Source organism: Myripristis murdjan, chromosome 16 (assembly GCF_902150065.1).
Source record: "Myripristis murdjan chromosome 16, fMyrMur1.1, whole genome shotgun sequence".
Lineage (NCBI taxonomy): Eukaryota > Metazoa > Chordata > Actinopteri > Holocentriformes > Holocentridae > Myripristis > Myripristis murdjan.
Window position 1 is genome coordinate 4,953,038 of NC_043995.1, and position 18,197 is coordinate 4,971,234.

The 18,197-nt window shown below is 39.6% G+C and overlaps 1 protein-coding gene across 1 annotated transcript; it reads right to left on the minus strand.

The window, feature by feature from the left end:
- Positions 1–1,481: 1,481 nt before the first annotated feature.
- On the minus strand, positions 1,482–11,526 carry LOC115373929 (galanin receptor type 1). The gene is made up of 3 exons (XM_030072579.1): positions 10,849–11,526; positions 10,678–10,743; positions 1,482–1,802 (listed from the first exon to the last, which is right to left on the minus strand). Exons 1-3 carry the CDS (start codon positions 11,524–11,526, stop codon positions 1,482–1,484), a joined length of 1,065 nt encoding a protein of 354 aa, XP_029928439.1.
- Between the last annotated feature and the right edge of the window lie 6,671 nt (positions 11,527–18,197).

Sequence of the window (18,197 nt, forward strand, 5' to 3'; positions counted from 1 at the left end):
AATCGTAATGCTTTATTTCTACAGCATTTTTTGGTCATGTTTGTGCTCAAACACAGGGATTGGGGTGACATGTATCAGAAGGGAGAGAGAAGTCTACATAGCACACAATGCATCTCCAACAGGCTGCCTCAGTCGTACAAGAAAACACACCCTGTTATGGCTAGCATGATAGTAAAATATAGCATAACCTTTTCAAAGGCATATGAGAATATCATGTTTTATCATGCCATCAGTGCCAAGTTAAAGATACAAAGAGTCTATATAAGTTAAATTAACAGTACCTTGCAAATACTGTACAAGCTTTTCTCACACTGAAATCAATGGCAATGGCAATGGTAATGGCAAGTTTTCTCCTATGTACAGCTGTGAGAATTCCCCATAGCAAATAAGTCAAGTCTCTTTTGTGTCTTCTTCCTCTCTTTCTTTTTGCTATTCCTGGAAATATTTGATTGGCAGTGGAGAAAAACAAAATTAATTGGCAGAGTGTTGGGCGGTATAATTACCTGGGCCTTATATCAGTCTAAATGATGGGGAAGTTCCTCATTAGCTGCTCCCTGGGGCTGCTAATCCACAATGCTGTATTTGTGTCTCTCCATGAACTTCCATCGGAAAACAACTCCCAAAATAACACCTTTAGCATGTAAATGACTGCAAACAAGGCAGATTATGCCAACATAAAAAGCAACAAATGTCTGTCTAATTACAGTTATCTGTGAAAGCACTGTGAGGTCATTTCGTCCTCCAGGTTGCTACTTATGAACTTTCCTTGAGATGTTACCCGACGGATCTACTTTCCAATTCAAATAGGAAAATAACAAGAACCGTTTAATTTCCTCAAAAAGTGGGTACTGGGACTTGTTGCTGTTTATATTGGCATAATTTGATTTGTTGGTGTTCATTTAAGCACTAAAAATGTTTTTTTTTTTAAGACCTGTTTTGCTGAAGTGGGAGATAAAAGTATAGTATTGTGGATTAGCAGCCAAGGGGAACACAGAACAGCTAATGAGGATATTTCACCACCATGTGGAATATAATGCACACGTAACTATACAACCCAACACTGCTTTAATATCTTGGGGACTATTTAAATAGAATCTGAAAGGACAAGAGTTTCATATTTTGCATACACTGACTTGTACCATCAGATAATTCCTGTCATCATGGGCCCACAATCAAAACTACCTTCATCTGAGGGAGTATCACCTTCCTCGTTGGCACAATCCACAGACCCTTGGTATGATGGGAAAAAATGACAGATTATAGAGAGCGATTACATCCAGCAGCCACAGTGGCTCCTCAAGTCCAGGCGTAGTGAACAGCGCTAATGTGGAACAGAGCAGCTGTAACCCAGCTGATACCCGAGCAACCATACTTACCAACACCGAAAATCCACACCCAAACACTCATGTTTGACGATACATTGAATATCTGTAACACTTTGCCATAATTTATTTTATCATATCACCACCCCACCTTGTCAGTCAGACATTGGTGCAGTTAGTAGAAGGCGGGGTTTCGGCCTTGCTGCGGATCTCCTTGATGTCGTTGAGTGGCGAGTCACTCGTACCGATCTGGCACTTAAACACCTGCTTGTAAGCCTTCCTGAAGTTCTCCGACAGGAAGGCGTAGATGACCGGGTTGACGGAGGAGTTGCTGTAAGCCAGGCAGTGGGCGGCCACCCGTAACACAAAGGAGGCCTGGTTCAGCGGGAAGGTCCCAAACTCCACCCAGAGGTGGACGACGTGATGGGGGAGCCAAGACAGGCAGAACACCACCACCACCACCAGCACCGTCTGAGCAGTCTGGGATTCACAGAGGAGGAACGGAGAAGTCAGTTGCATTCAAAGACAAAAACATCTGCAAACCATACTTCAGTTCAAGTGTTACCCACGTTACAGGAATTCAACAAGCTTTTGAAAGATCATTCTGTTGGTCAACTTGTCCATGAAGTGTTGAGAACACAGACATCAAAGTCATCCATGTGGACATCAGTCATTCTGGCACTGCATGTTAGCACTTCAGCAGACTCTATGTTGACTGAGGTAAAGTCATTAGCATCCCAAAAGAATGTGGCTCCCATCATTCCTAATTGCACATAGAGCAATCTCACTGTTACTTCAGCTTTCAACAACAATAATCAATAAACAACATATTTTGCTGTAGCTTCTTGCTAGAATTCAACTAAGTCCAACAGGGCAATCATTTCTGGCTTCTCAAACACCAATATAAAAAAGCATAATCAACTCCCAGTAGCCTATAGTCATATATATCTTAAAATTGTCCCATGGAAAAACCACCCAAAACAAACGCACTACTAACCGGATAAAAACACATCATCTATATTAATTTCATCAGTGTGTGATGTGCTTTATACTGCATTTATATTCCCTTTTTCCAGGGACTCATTTCTCTGTCTCCCCCGGGCATGAAGGCGATAAGCAATGTGAGACTGTGTACATGTAGAATCATGGCGCAGCGGATTTTTCTGAATTATTATTATTTTTTTTTTTTCAGATTTTTTTTTTTTAAACTGACTATATTAGCTACGCTGAATATTATTCCAGATTACCATACTTTTTCAATTTCCCCAACATCTTGTAAGGTTTTTACATGAACATTTGATAACCTTGAACTGAGCCTCCCTAATGCCATTATTCAGTTATCAGCAGCACATTAAGAGTGGAATCCTCCCTGCAAGGAAACGCAACCACTGAATACATCCAATCTATTTCTGATGAGAGGGACACTGAACACCTAATCAGAGACTGATTGCAGCACTATGGCATCACATGCCTCACCAATATCCTCCCAGAATTGTTACAATTTACGTACTGTAGCTGGCATTACTGAGATATACATGGCAATAGATTCGGCGTCTTTTAATGCTTTTTTTTCCTTTTGAAAGCCCTATTATTAGATAACCTGCATCAGTCTGATACCACTTACTCACATATACACTATGAACTTGTCCCTACTGCATCCCTGAATGGTTTAATTTGCCTGCTGTGGCAAACCATATTCCTAAAGTGTCTGTGAAGAAAACAATGGATGTTATTTCTTTTGCCAAAACTGTCAGTAAAATAAAGCACAAATGATGCAGCTGGAAAGCATCGTCACAAAAAGCCAATTATACAGTGTCTAATCTCCTGCGCTTCTCAACCGAATTCCAGTGTAGCAAGTGGGTTTATTGCCAAGCTAATCAGCTCATAATGGAATAGACAAACAAGTGTGAAAATATTAAACAGCCTGAAATTAATTGGAAATAGTGGCAGACTTCCCTGCTATATTACATTCAAGGGAGGGGAGCTATGGAAGATAAATGAATCATGCTACAAGGTAAAGACAGAGGCACACAGACAGAGTAACACATTGATGATGGCATGGAATGAGGCAACACTATTTACAACCTCACTATTCTGAATCTGTCAACAACCAATCATATCATTTTCTTGCATGACACTAACGGTGTGTTCACTCCAGGGCAATTTGAAGCGGCTTATTCCAAATCTTGAACATTTCCTCGCTTACATCAGTTTCTTTTGCCAGTTGAGAGCAGATGAGGCGCCAAATAACTACACCGAGATGTCTGAAAATAATAATAAGAGGCCAATATCAGCCTCATATATCTGCCTCATCCTGACTTTCACACACCATGGCCAGAGCTCTGTTCACACAGCTGTAGTGTGGAAGGATGTTGAGGGCAAATCATTTATTTGGATAGCCTCAAGAAAATATTCGCAACTCCACCTCAAACCCTTGAGAGCCATAAATTAGCCCAATATAAACACCAGAATTACTTGAGAAAAGATAAGAATAATAATACCAAAGAAAAGAATAACAATATGAATGGCTCTCATCTGTTCTCCTCAAGTCGGACTGGCTGGTCTTGTAACCCTGCGGAGTCATACGCTATTAACTGGCCTGCTAGTGTTAAATAATTCAGCATCATCGGTCAACATGTTTTAGTACTTAGACTACAGTGACCTTTGTGTTCCATCTTCCACTTATTTAACATTTTACCTTGTCAGGGTTCAGTCATGTGTTCACGTGGTGCAGTCAAAGTTTATTGCGAGAGCATAGGACAGTAACCACAATTATAATTTGTGTCTTATCTCCTCAGAGAAAATCCCCTAAAACTCTGCAACGCTGAGAAAAAAACAAAAAAATGCTGAACAGTACATACTGTACTTCGTATTTCTGGGTTTATTTTGTTGTATGGTGGTGTATTTTTCTTACTTCATGGGGAAAGGGGCCAAACGTTAGATGTTCCATTGAGCTATTTCCAGCACCACTATAATGGAGCAGGACATCAATGGTGAATGTCATATTTTGTTGCCAGTCCCTCAGAATCAAAGAGCAATGGATTCTTTCTAGTGTGGCCATTGTACAATTTCTTTGCCAACAGTAGTTATTCAGTTATTCAGCCTCAATGAGACTGTATAACCGAGGTAAAGGTATTTGCAGCATTGTCAGGAAAAGTGGTCCTACCAAAAAAGTCAATGACACATTTCATCACAATGTAACTGTTCAAATGCTCTGAACATCACATATTGATGTGTACACATGAGGATGGAATTTTCCTTTCATGTACAACAAAACATTCAGAGTGGTCTCACGGCAGTTTGGGATATAGTCATAAAAGTATAATTAAGATTCATGTCCACAGATACAAATTGCCTGTATTTTTCATGAAAGTCAGCATGACTTTAAAAGTAATGTATTTAAATTGGAAGTATATTTTGTGCCCATACCATGTATCATAAGGAAGTATAAAGAGCCCACAAATTCCGCGTAAGGAAGAGGTTGGGCAGTGGATGGGTCCATCAACATGACTTTGACTCAGGCACCACGGGTTTGAGTCCGAGACGAGACCAGTGTTGTTTTCTTGGACTGAGACTGTGTCCAGTTGCTGGTTTTGGTGCCTAAAGCCAACTTTTCCGTGACCAATTTCCAGGTGGCTTTTATCCCTAAACCATAGCCATGAATATTACACAAATTCCTGAGAGACAGGGTTGAAATATCATGCACTGGAAAAAATGTCTATCTTAACAAGTCATTTAGTTTCATGTTCAGTGTTAAAAATCTTGTTGTTCGTCAAACACATGAAAACAATCTGTCAGTGGGATGAGATAATCCCACTTGTTTCCAATGCTTATAAATGTGTTTCCAGAATTTGTGTCATTTTCATACTAGTGGGCTGATCTGCCTTATATATTTATAAGTTGTACCTGGAACAAGTGATAATGCATTGTAAGCAAGTAGGATTATCTCATCCCATAGATTTTTTACTTTGTTGTGGAAAAATTAAAGACTGAATATGGGACTAAATTTCTGGTTAAGATGGAGATTTTTTTTTTTTTTTTTTTTTTTTTTTTTATAGAAGCAGCTGAGAAGCTGGAGTGATTCCCTCACTTATCCTTCTTTAAGCAGGGCAGTTAAATTGCGATGAACGTCTCTGTCAGAAGCTGAGAAGCTGAGAGGTTTCTGAAGCATGAACCATCCTTCAGTTCACAGACGCTATTAGTGATAAATTTGAGCAACTTCAGGAAGACGTGGCAAACGATTAGTTCCCATAATTATCCATAACTAGCCATGCGTGTTGTCTGTATGCCTGACTGACTTGTTATTGAGAGGAAACTGCTAAACCCACTTATTAGTGGCTTTTAACCTCTGACTCTACACTGAGAGTCCATTAGAAAACATTATTGACTGCCAAGTCAAATTCACTCTGTGACTCATTCGCAAGGGCATTAATCTTGAAAATGGCTTTGACACGAGATGCTTCTCAACCAAAAGTCAGAGATATTAATTCTGATTTATTTTATCCAGTTGTTAGTGTTTGTTAAAGGCCTTTTCAGGGCAAAGTGGGGAAACTTAACATCTGTGTTTTTTTGCAGAGTATTGTTTGAGTTCACGAGGACGTCTCCATGCCACTGTGTGTGCCTAAGCCTGATAACAAGTTTGTGTTAGTTGTATTTCAGAGCATCACAGAGAGTAACCTTGTTCCTGCCAGCTGTCACTGATACCACTTTTCACAAGCCTTGTGCTACAGTGAGCTGCCACCAAGGCCAACAGCGAGCAGACAAACTGACGATGAAACATTTATCAGAACAGCTTGTCTGGCGTTCCTCTGCAGTTACTGCCCCTGTGCACTTTATTCATTTGTGTCATTCAAGGTGGTGAAAAGCCTGCTTCATGGGTCAGGGCTCGCGTGACAAAGGGGCATGCAAAGTGCTCACATGAGGATGAGGAAAGTCTAAAGAAACTACAGGTTATTCCTCTGAAACCTCAGCAAAATCACTTGATTTCTTTCAAAAAAAATAAAAAAAATGCCACAAAATGCAACCCCCCAAAGAAAGAAAGAAAAAACGCCAAGAAAAAAATACAATTAAAATGACACTTAGTTACTAATAAATAGCTAAATAAACACACAAACAAAATTAAGAAAAAAATAAGAAACAAACAAACAATATTTTCAAGGCCTGTGTGGGTTTCAAAGGGATATGTTGAATTTTACATGCAATTGCAACTGATTCAAGCAGTATGCAAAAAAAATAAAATATTATTAAAATATTATTAATTAAATTATAAAATAAAAATACTATAAACTACAGTTTTGCATCTTCTCCTTTAGTTTGTGGACCCTCTTATTCTTATTCATTTTTTCACACAGTATGCACAACAGACAAAATCAATAGAAATAGAGTGTTAAACCTTTATTTTGCTGGCCCCTGATTCATCTGGCAGTTTGCTAACATTTCAACTGTTGCAGGAAGCTGCACAACAAGAGAGGCTTGGTCATGACACAAGTGACCAAAGTGTTGGGCTAGCTAGCCACCAAGGGGAAAAACATGAGGAACCATGATAACTATATGGACAAATGTATTGGGCCACACCCCTTAATGGCTGAATTCAGGTGTTTCATTCAGTCCTATGGCAACAGGTGTATAAAATCCAGCAGCTAGCCATGCAGTCGGTCTTCACAAACATTTGAATCACGCCTCTATGTGACAGTCTGATGGATGAGTCTGGGTTTGGTGAATGCCAGGAGAATGTTCCCTGCCTGACTGCATTGTGCCGACTGTAAAGTTTGGTGGAGGAGGGATAACACTATGGGCTGGTTTTTCTGGGCTCTGCCCTTCAGTTCCAGTGAAGGGAACTCTTAATGCTTCAGCTCACCAAGACATTTTGGACAATTCTCTGCTTCCAGCTTTGTGGGAACAGTTTGGGGAAAGTCCTTTTCGTGTGACATGATTGGTGAGTTTGGTGTGGAAGAACTTGACTGTCCCACACAGAGCCCTGACCTCAACCCCATCCAACACCTTTGGGATGAACTCGAACAGAGATTGCAAGCCAGGCCCTCTGGTCCAACATCAGTGTCTGACCTCACAAATGCTCTTCTGGATGAACAGGCAAAAATTCCCACAGACACACTCCAAAATCTTGTAAAAAGCATTCCCATAAGAGTGGAAGCTGTTCTCGCTGCAAAAGGGGACCAAGTCCATGTTAATGCCTACTGATTTAGAATGGGATGCCAGAAAAGCTCCTGTAGGTGTGATGTGCAGGTGGTCCAATACTTTGTCCATAGCGTGTCGTTTAGTCAGGTGAGTTTGACAGTTGTTTGTGGCTGAAATGTGTAATTTACAGCAATTTTTGCTTTGTACCAAGCAAGTGAAATCATAAAAACTGTCATGATTAGTAAAGTAGGAGTGAACCAGTGGGAGGCTGTTAATTCCAGGAGAAATAACACAGCGGCTGTGCTTGTCAGGCACAACCTACACATGAGGAAGCTGAATGCTTTTAACAACTTATTGCAGGAGTTGAATATAACAGCTTTGTTTGCTTTGTTCTTCATATTGTTTGTTGGCTACTAATGATCAGAACAATAGTATTAACAAAAATGTATGCATGCAGTAGGAAAATTCATTCATGGTAAATCAGTATGTTTAACAAAATAGGATAACTGAACTCAATTAAGAACTGCAGGCTAGGATAACGAAGTCTGCTCATGGCCTTTTACACAAATACTTATGAACATGGGAGTTCAAACATTGCATTTTATAGAAAATATGCACTAGAATTTTTTTTTTTTTTTTTTTAATTGTACACTCAACATAACCTGAAATCAGTGGAGGTCAGCCGCTGATAACCACTTTGAAATAACTGATCACCAACAAGAGGCACTTTGGATCATCAGGGGGGAAAATGGATAAGCCACTTATTCATCTGTGCTGCAAAAATGACAGAAATCCAGTGCAAGTAACCTACTGCACCTATATCCTTCATAATGAATGGACATCGTGCTTATTATCTGAAACCACACCACTGATTCTACAAGGAAGCTGTCAGGCTGGCTATATGTTGTCATTTATTTAGGTGCCTTTCCTCCATGATCATTTCCTTGTGCCGCAGCAAAACAACAACACATACCGAGGCCAAAACGAGGACACACGGGCAGGAAGAAACATTAATTCTGGATTTAAATTTTGGTACAATCCTTTAATTAGACTTGCTTTATCAACTGTGTGGCAATCAAGATAAGCCAAGTCCCACCAATGCAAATTCACTAAATTAGACACACCTAGTAGCAAGTACCTCAGTTTTCAACACTTCTGCACTTTTGGGTTTTGGCTACTCAGAATTCATGTAGATTAAGGAGATATCACTCCTCTTGCACTGAAATTTCTTACTCTTCTTTGTTGTAGCCCTAATTTGTAATTTATGCTGTCTTCTGTGTTGCAGCTGCAAATGTATAGTCACACATGGCAGCATTACACCATTTTAAATGCTTTCTCAGTTGTTGCGGTTGCTGAAGATTTGTTGTGCCTGTCTCTTTGAGCGTTATGTTCAGTTTAATAATAATCACCCAGGCAGTGATATACAGCAAAGGCTAGGTTTACTGTGGATTCACTGTTTGCCAGCTCTTTCTCCTCTGTCATAAAACTGTCAAAGTCATTCTCACGTTCCCTCGGTACACTGCTTTGACCTCAACGGTGCACTCACAAGTGAACGATAGCATTCTAATGATCCACTGAATTATCAGGATACCATCAGAATTTACTGTTTTGTTGATTTAAGCCTGATTCAATAAAGCATCAGTGTCTGGGGGACACCCACCTAATCACAAAGTCACCAAACCCCCCTCTTCCTCTAATCTCCAGGCCAGGTTTCTGTGCGGGAACTTTGGGGATTTAATTAAGGGCTTAATTATTTATATTTTTCTAGACTGAAGTTGCTTAGAGGTGATGTTTTATGTCAGATATGTTTAAAATCTTACAATATTATACAAAAGTACAAGCATTCAGTGTCCCCTCCCAGAATTTTGTTCTCAAAAAACTGAAAACACATTTAGACCATGATGGGAGTTTGGAACTGTCCACTGAAACCCAATGGAAAGTCAATGGAAATTAAATTACTTTAGGGTTAAACCACCACATCAGACAGTTGAAACAAACAAATAATAATAATAATAATTATTATTATTATTATTATTATAAGTTAAAAACAAGCATCAGACATGAACACACTGACTGATTCATATATTGTAATAAAGGAACAAAAAAATAAAAATAAATAAATAAATAAAACAACACCCTTGATATTGGCCAACTCATATTACTGGTCTAACCCTTGTGAGCACTCATCCTGGTTTAATAATGAGAGGCTGTTCTATCAAACGCTGCTGCTCCACTGACTGGCAGTAACGAATGAAGGGTTGAAATAGTCAAGTGGGCAGCAGCATTTTGTTGGCACTCTGGGGAACCAATTGACCTTGACCATGAATAATGAAAGGTGGAGGGCAGCTATTTTCTTTTGGCCACTTGACTCGAGTGCACTGACTTAATTTACTGTGAAAGAACAATGCAGCGTCTATTTCACTTTCTGTGTATTGACGCTGCACATTCCTTTGTCACCCCTGAAAACAGAGGAGGAAACTGCTTTCCTCGGCCACTTTGCTGAGGTTTTGAAGTGCACTAAATTGACTGAGTGTGACAGTGCAGAATGATGTGTAAGTCAATGTAACTGTGCCTCACCCTCCTTAATGAGCTCTTGTTTTAATCAAAAAGGCACACCCTGCACCATGCTAATCATCATCCTCATCATCCTCATCATCATCCTCATCAACAGTGATGCATTATTCATTCATTCATTCATTCATTTTCCACATCCATTAATTCCTATTATGGATCATGCCAGAGCCTATCCCAGCATGCACTGGGCAGGGGGCATGCAAGGAAACACCCTGGACAGACTGCAAGCCCATCACTGAGCAGGTTTGGTCAAAATGTTCGTATTTGATTCTTTTAAGGTTTGATTTATTAAGCTATACAGTGCTGCATCTTTGCAAAACTGCAAGTGCATTACTCCAACTCAGTGTCTCAATCATTTATCAGTATTGCCATAATGTAAATTTAGGCTCAAGGCATTTAACACCATTCATTTTGTTACCATAACCCATAATGATGTTATTCTGGCAAGTGCAAATTTATGTAAATCCACAGTTATTCAACAAGTAACTGGGCCAGTTGTTTTCAGAGCACCCCATCTGTTTGATTCAGTAACTGTCAGTGATCAGGCTCACCATGTCTCTAACCAGAGATTTGCAGCCTCATTACATACAAAGTAACCATCCAAGCCCTGAATCAACAGGTTGGATCACCCTGGGTTGATACATACCTTTTTCTTTGATGCCTCTGACTTTTTGGACATATTTCTTAGTTTTTTATGTAAGTGATTTAAAACCTGTAAGCAAAGAAATACAGGTAAGACATACTTTGGATTATTAAATCCATTTTCCCTATTTTTGAAGATCATGAACCGTGTGATAATGAAACCGCTCGTGCTTACCTTTGCGTAACAGAAGGAAATGAGCAGCAGGGGCAACACGTAGCCAAAAACAAACGTGCAAACCACATAAACTTTCTTCTGGTTTTGATCTGGCCACACTTCCCAGCAAAAGGTGTGGTTCTCTCCTCTGTGAAAGATGTTCTGGTAATACATCACCGGCGCTGCCATGGCCAGAGACAGTATCCAAATGACCACCACTCCGATGAAAGCGTGCTTGGCCACCCGGATAGAAGAGGACTTTCTGGAGTGGACTATGGCGATGTAGCGGTCCACGGACATAGCAGACAGGGTGAAGATGCTGACCAACATGGACACGGTGAAGAAATAATGGATAAATTTGCAAATGAAGGCGCCCAGCACCCACGTCGGCATCATGTAGATGGTGGACTGGAACGGGATGCAGAAGAGCAGGTAGGAGAGGTCCGCTATGCTGAGGTTGAGGATGAAAATGTTGGTGGTGCTCCGTGGCTTGCCTGGTTTACTCCGGGCCAGCACGGTGATCACCATAGAGTTCCCCAGCACGCCGAGCGTAAATATGAGCCCGAAAACCAGCAGCGTGATGAAATTATCCGTGCCGATCCCGAATAAAAGTTTCTGATCGTTTTCATGGAGCCTGCTGAGGTTCCACGGCTCGTCCAAGAGGAATTCGAGCTCACAAACATAATCTGACAGGTTCATGTTTTCGTTGTTCCAGACGAACTTCGTGCTTTGTTGGATTCACCGGCAGGATGTCTGTGCGTAAATGCAGGGGATGCGCGTCCCTGCAAGTCCCATTAATGCTGCAGGGCGGAGAGGTCTCATGGCGTGTCCATTATAGGTTGAGGCGGGTTTCTGCATGAACTAAACTCCTCTGCTTTGGTATAACAAGGTTAAGAACCCCCAGCCCCCGTCAAGTTATCTGAACAACATTTATCAAGTCAGTTTTTCCGTTTTGCCGTCGTGCGTCCTGGAGTCCTCACGATGCGCACCTGATGCGTCAGCGCACCGCGCCGGTCAGCTCCGCATTTATGCGCGCCTCGACTTTTCCTCGAATTTTAGCAGGGGCTGGGCTGTGCCATGCTAACGTCAGTAGCCAGTAGCCTATACCACCTCCCAAGGAACACTGGGGCAAAGATCTGGACTTGTATTGTTCTCCACTTTGCTGAAGCCATTTGTTTGGGTACAGTCAGAAATTCCTGTTGGAATTAGGTGTGGTTGAGGAAAAGATTATTATCAGCCAATTTGCAATGTAGCTGGACTGTGATATGATTTGGGATTTTATAACAAAGTGTAATTTTGCTCCAGTCTCGTCCCTATTAATGAGAGGGAAATAAGATTCAAGTAATCAAACCAGGGGTGGGACAAAATTATTGATATATCACAATACTTGTGATACATTATCAAGCAATGAGCAATGTATTTGAGTTTTCAATTTAATTTTTACAAATAGCACATTTTATTTATCCTTTATTTTACCAGGAAGGTCCCATTGAGACACAATGTCTCTTCTTCCAGGGAGTCCACATTTGAGTTCCTATGAGGTGAACATTTTCCCTTTCTTTAGGTATTTAAATTGGAGCTGTTGTGTCATGTATGTGTTGCAGTCTGTGCAAATTTTATACACTGAGATACATGATTTATTCCTGCTTATTGGAAAAAATAATCTGCCTTTTCCAGTGTATTTTTTCTTCTTGAGTTACAGTTATTGTGTCATAGATGTATCACAGATGATTATCTTACAATAAATCGTGTATCACAGAAACGCCTGTATCCTGATGCTGGTGTTATCATGGGTAAAATATTGTGATAGTATTGTATCGTCAGATACCAACTGACTCCAGCCTCTAATCCAAACCGGTCAGTGGTGTGATTTTGTACTGCTGGTCCAGATCATTCAGCCAGCTAAGATGTGTGAGTGCTGGTTTTTACCCTTAGTTAACAGACATGTTTTCTGAACTTAGATTCTTACTCAGAGCAGGAGTTGAGACAGAGGTTGGTGAGGGAGGGTCACATGTACACTGCCAAGTATCACATGGGATTCAAATGCTGAACAACCAACAAGAAAATATAATAACATATGTCACCTAGATTAGCTGTACTATGCATATCGCCTCACCTTCTCTTCTCTTCTCTTCTCTTCTCTTCTCTTTTCTCAGTCATGTCATGGCAAATTAATAATCAAGAATATGTTGTTTTGTTTGGAGTTGAGCTCTATCTATAATATGAGTCCAACCTTTGATGTCAAGCATCTGTGTTTTTCCTGGATTCTTGTAGCATGTTGCTGCAGCACTGGCACACTTCAGGCAATGAGTGCAGACAGTGATTGTTTCGGTGCCACAATACATGCTACTTTTTGCCCCTGCATTGAATATATGTTGCTTTGTGTCAGGTTGGACTCAGCTGTGTCAGGAAATTAGTTGGGTGGTGATTTCAGCGTGCTCTGCCTGCAGCGATGGCAACAGAGCTGAAAGCATATAGGCAAGGGTGGTAATATGGAAGAATTCAATGGTTTCTGCTCCTGCAAGGTCAGAGAGTGAATGTTCAGTGAGTTCAAGCTCAGCTCAGGGCCAAACACACACTCACATCAAAACAGCATTAAATGTAGACAGGATTAGATTGAATGTAACATTTAAATGGTCAGCATATGCGATTCAAAGGTCAGACAACAAAAGAGAACAAAACCTCTTGAAGACAAATATATAATATAAAACAGAATGACAAAAAGGTTATTATGAAAGCATAAATGTTTGAGTTCATGCTCTCATATACATGCATTTTGCACACATATACCTGCTCACATTTATTTTTCTTCATATGCTCATCTTTGTCTTGTGATATATTTATTTGTATATTTATTTATTTAGTTTTACATTTTTGACTTCACTGATTCTGTATATGCTATTGTTGTGTTTTCCCATCATACATATTTTTCAGTAATCGCTCTCTCATTGTGTTGTGCTGTTTTGTACACCCTTATCATACTATAATCCACTTTAATCATTCTCCTCAGCTACACTTTAACTTCAACATGTTATAGTGTTGCAATTGTGAATTGTTGCTTTCCATTTTGGCCCCTGCAGCTTTCACAGCAGCCCTGTGTTCTCTGGTCCACCATTTATTAATGCATGAGGATTAATATCTTCCACTAGATGGGGCTCTTCTATATTAAAGAGATGCATTCAAGGCTGACTGAACTGTGATGGGGCTCTGCAGCTCAGGGCTTCCTGTGCATTTGAAGTGTTCAAAGCAGGGTGAGCTCTGCTGAATGACTATTTTTTTTGGCGGATGAATGCTCCAAATTCTTGATTACACAATCATATTATCCAAAATTTAGGGGATGCATGATTGCATTTGGAAAATTCCACTTCACAAATTATAACACTGTAATTAGAAATTTAAAGTTTTGATACTTATCACATCTTTTTGCGCAGAATTCTGAATGAGACAATGCATGGAGAGTTTTTGTGAATGTGAATGTATGATAAAATCCAGTCAAAAACAGTAGTTTCTCATGCCCAAGGCATAATGCGTCATTACAAAAATTAAAATGCATGTACTGCCCCATGCATTACCTTGCTATGACTCAACCATTACCTACATGCAACCTTTCCAAGGCACTGCTGCTTTCCTCCTATTTCTGTCAAGAACACTGAGTTTGTGTGGCTGGCTTTCACTAAGACGATTAGACTCTCTGACGATGCTGTCTCATAAGAGTGTGAGCAGAAGTGCTTTTTCAGACACACACACATGATCTGTCTTATAAGTACCCCTGAATCTAATGGGGCCTACATGTTAATTTGCTGTGGCAGAGATGGAGCAGGACAAATATGAACATTAGCATAATGCTTTCCTGGGATTAAGCCATTCATTGACCCTTGGGTAAAGGGGGAAATGAAAAAGTCTGTCAATGTACTGAGGCTTGAAAGTGTTCTCACTTGGAAAATGACACCCTTTTGATTATCTCCAGCAGTCAGTGTAAGTGAGCGCCAGCAACACAGCATGCAGTCACACAGCAGCAACAAGTAAGCTTGCAATTTAAGTGCGTGTATTTGTGTTAGGGTTTGACTGATTTAGGAAATCACCAACGTATATCGCTTTTCAGTTAAAACTTGACATATTTCAGTCTGCATTGTCCACCTATAACTGAATACATTTTCTAAAGGAGGAGCTTCAGATTAGATTCTTAATTAGGTGTACATGAATATGTTTCATTAGTATTTTATCAGTTTCCATGGAGAGTTGTGTCCCAGGATGGTCTAGATCGGTATCAGCTGGTGTTTCCTAAGGGTCCATGTTCCTCATTCAGTCGTGCTCCACATCAGCTAATTTAAGAGCCAGTCAATTTAATTTTGCTAAATTCAAAGTGCAGTAAATCCACAATGCTTTACTGTAATACACTGCTAACTTTCTGAAACCTTAATGAAATTCCCTTTATTATTTATTTATTTATTATTTATTTATTTATTTATTCAAAAATATGTAAAAGTCAATGCTTTGACCAATGAAGATGCCCCTTTTCTGGTGTCATCTTAAAGAGCATACACAGTCAAACACTGTATAATCTTTTTCAGCACCAATTTCTTGGGCAAAAGTATTGATGTTTAATTTTTTAATTTTTATTTTTATAGTAGGGGAGAGGGGGGTAATTTGTGCCAAGGGGCAAGTAGTGCCACCCCTGTTATCTAGAAAACCATAGTAGAAGTTGGTCATGTGACCACATATTTTTGAAGAGGCATCCATTTCACTCATCCTGCAAAGAAGGGAGACACATGGCTTGAGAGGTAAGCACATTTAAGTTCAAAAAACATTTTTTTGCCCTCCAAAGTAAAATTTCCATGATCAAGGTTTTTTGATTGCTGTGTTTGAACAATTATAGAAAACTTTGAAAACAGTTCACACAGGTTTTAGTACTTTAGTAAGCTACACCATGAGTCTATACAGTTAGCATGATGTTAGCTCAAAACAGCTGGGGGATGCATTTTTTTCAAAATGGTGGGCTTGGGGTAATTTGTGCCAAAGGGCCTTGGGGTAAGTTGTGCCAGTGGCAACTTGTGATTATATACTATATATTACTTTATTGTATTTTATTGTTATTGTACATTGTCTTCTTACTTTTGATCACTAAAACTATTCAGATTCAGGTGAAGATGATTTTCAGGTGCTCATTTTGGAATTTTTATTTTGTTCTGGGTATGTGTTCATGTGGCGCTAGACCTTGTTATAGAAAAGTGGCCTGTGATCTTGTTAAAATAATAAATAAATGTTAAAAAAAAAAAAATTTTGTATTGAATTTGTTTTGCTTTTATATAGCATTATCATTTGTGAGATTAAAATGATCTGTTTTACTTCAATTATCAATGGCACAATTTACCCCAGTGTATTCTCTCTAATGGCACAATTTACCCCACACCAGGGGCAAGTTGTGCCACAAAACCACTTTTTTTCCGAAAGCTATATTTCTCAAACAGTTTATATAAGATCCAAAGTGATTGTTCCCAGGGATGCACAACATCTTAAACTATACGTGCATATTTTAGTTGGAGGCATTACTGTAATCCCCTCTCTTTAAAGGCACTTTAAGTAAAAATTGGCACTATTTACCCCACTCTCCCCTACATATTTATTTCCCATATTTTTTTCCTGTAAAAGGTTTTTTGTATCGATTTTTTTCTTTTTCTTTCTTTCTTTCTTTCTTTCTTTCTTTTTTTTTTTTTTTTTTGGACCCACAAGCTTAGAATCAACCCACTTTTGGACTGTGATCCACCAGTTGAGAACCTCTACATGTTGTCTCAGACTGAGACTTTCCTACTCTGACAAAAGCACAGGGGAAACATTAAATATTTGTTCTTTTGGAGAATTATTATGTCTTGAAAAAACAACAACAACAAAACAAAACAAAACTTAAAATAACTGAGAATTTGTGCAAAAAGTCAGGTATTTGTACTTTAAATCCAAGAAAACATATGGTTACCAGCTCTAGCCTCCAAAAGCCGTTATCAGCCAAACCCTTCCGTATGTGTGTGTGAATGTTTTGTGGGCCTATTTCTTACCCTGGTTTGTCTCTCTGTATGTGATGCTATCACATCTTTTTCCCCACTCTACTTGATTAAATCTAAAAGGAGAAACCAGGCAATACTTAATATCCATCATCAGGCTGTTTTCTGAGGTCATCAGTTACTGTGCTGAGATACCAGTCTGAAAATGCAGGTCCAGTAGCTCAAGCCAAAGTCCCCTTTTGTTGGGGGTAGCTTTGTTTAACCACAATGTCAGTAACCCCAGGGAAACTTAACATGCATTTATTCGGCATTAGAAAAACGATAGGCTTCTCATTTTTAAATGCAACACACTGACATCCTGTTTGAATGAATGCAGAGATGCAGGGTGACGTTGCCTCAGCTGGCTTGCCTGTTTTTCTCTGTCATCTAAGGGAACCTGCCGACACAGCAGAGCCACAGGTCTTTGTGTTGCTCCGCTCTGTCAAGTGTCGTCGTCGCTTATGTGTGTTCCACTGTGTATTTTGGGGACAAACATCCCAGCAAGACCCTCAGTTTGTAACGTGTGAAACAGGTGAAGAACAAATCAGGTGTCTTAACAACAGCTCTCTGAGAAAAAAAAAAAAATCTTGCAGGCGTAACCATTCAGTTTTGACATTCTGGTTTTGTGGCAATCATATTTGTAGAAGTTGCAGTCCATGTCCAATCACATACATACATATGTCATAAGCTGACGTATGTATGATGTAGTAAAACCTCAGATCTCTGTGTTTTTCTGGTATTTCGTGATCACATGATTTGCAGAGTGGCTTGTTGCAATGTGAAATGTGGATAAATTGTAGTAAATGGGGCAAACATTCAAAATCACTGGCATGGCCCTTTAAAGACATGCCCAGTGGTCTTTAATCTGCACACAGACCCTTTTTCAACAGAATTGACTGACATAGTTATTCCCCATGCAGTTTTTGACTGGGAGCTTATCATTTCATCAATGTCAGATTATCTTTGTGTTGAAAAAATTTGGCTGTGCAAATGGCCAATATTGGGTGATGCAGTTTACAGTCTTTTACCATAAGGTTTGGAGGAGTTTCCTCAGGTGAAGTGATCCCCAAATAATTTGGGGAGCTAAAAATTAAAATTTCTTTCAAAAAAGTATGCATGTTTGGATTTGGCTCAAAGACTAACACCGCCTAATGTAGTTGCTATATATTTATCTATTATTTGCACATGGATAGTTCTTTAGTGGACCTCCACAGTTGCTAGGAAATTTGCGACAACTGCAAAGGTGTATGTAATCATTGGGTTTTCCTGTAGGCCGGAGGATAATTTCCATTTTCTTCTTTTATTTCACCAGACACGATGAGCTCATTGTGCTCA

What these genes read in the sequence shown, in the direction of transcription:
- LOC115373929 (XM_030072579.1), bottom strand. Translation starts at nt 11,526, where the DNA reads ATGAACCTGTCAGATTATGTTTGTGAGCTCGAATTCCTCTTGGACGAG. An exon ending in TTTCCTTCTGTTACGCAAAG is followed by an intron (nt 10,744 to 10,848) that starts GTAAGCACGAGC and finishes CTTTGCTTACAG; the next exon opens with GTTTTAAATCACTTACATAA. An exon ending in CAGAGGCATCAAAGAAAAAG is followed by an intron (nt 1,803 to 10,677) that starts GTATGTATCAAC and finishes TGTGAATCCCAG; the next exon opens with ACTGCTCAGACGGTGCTGGT.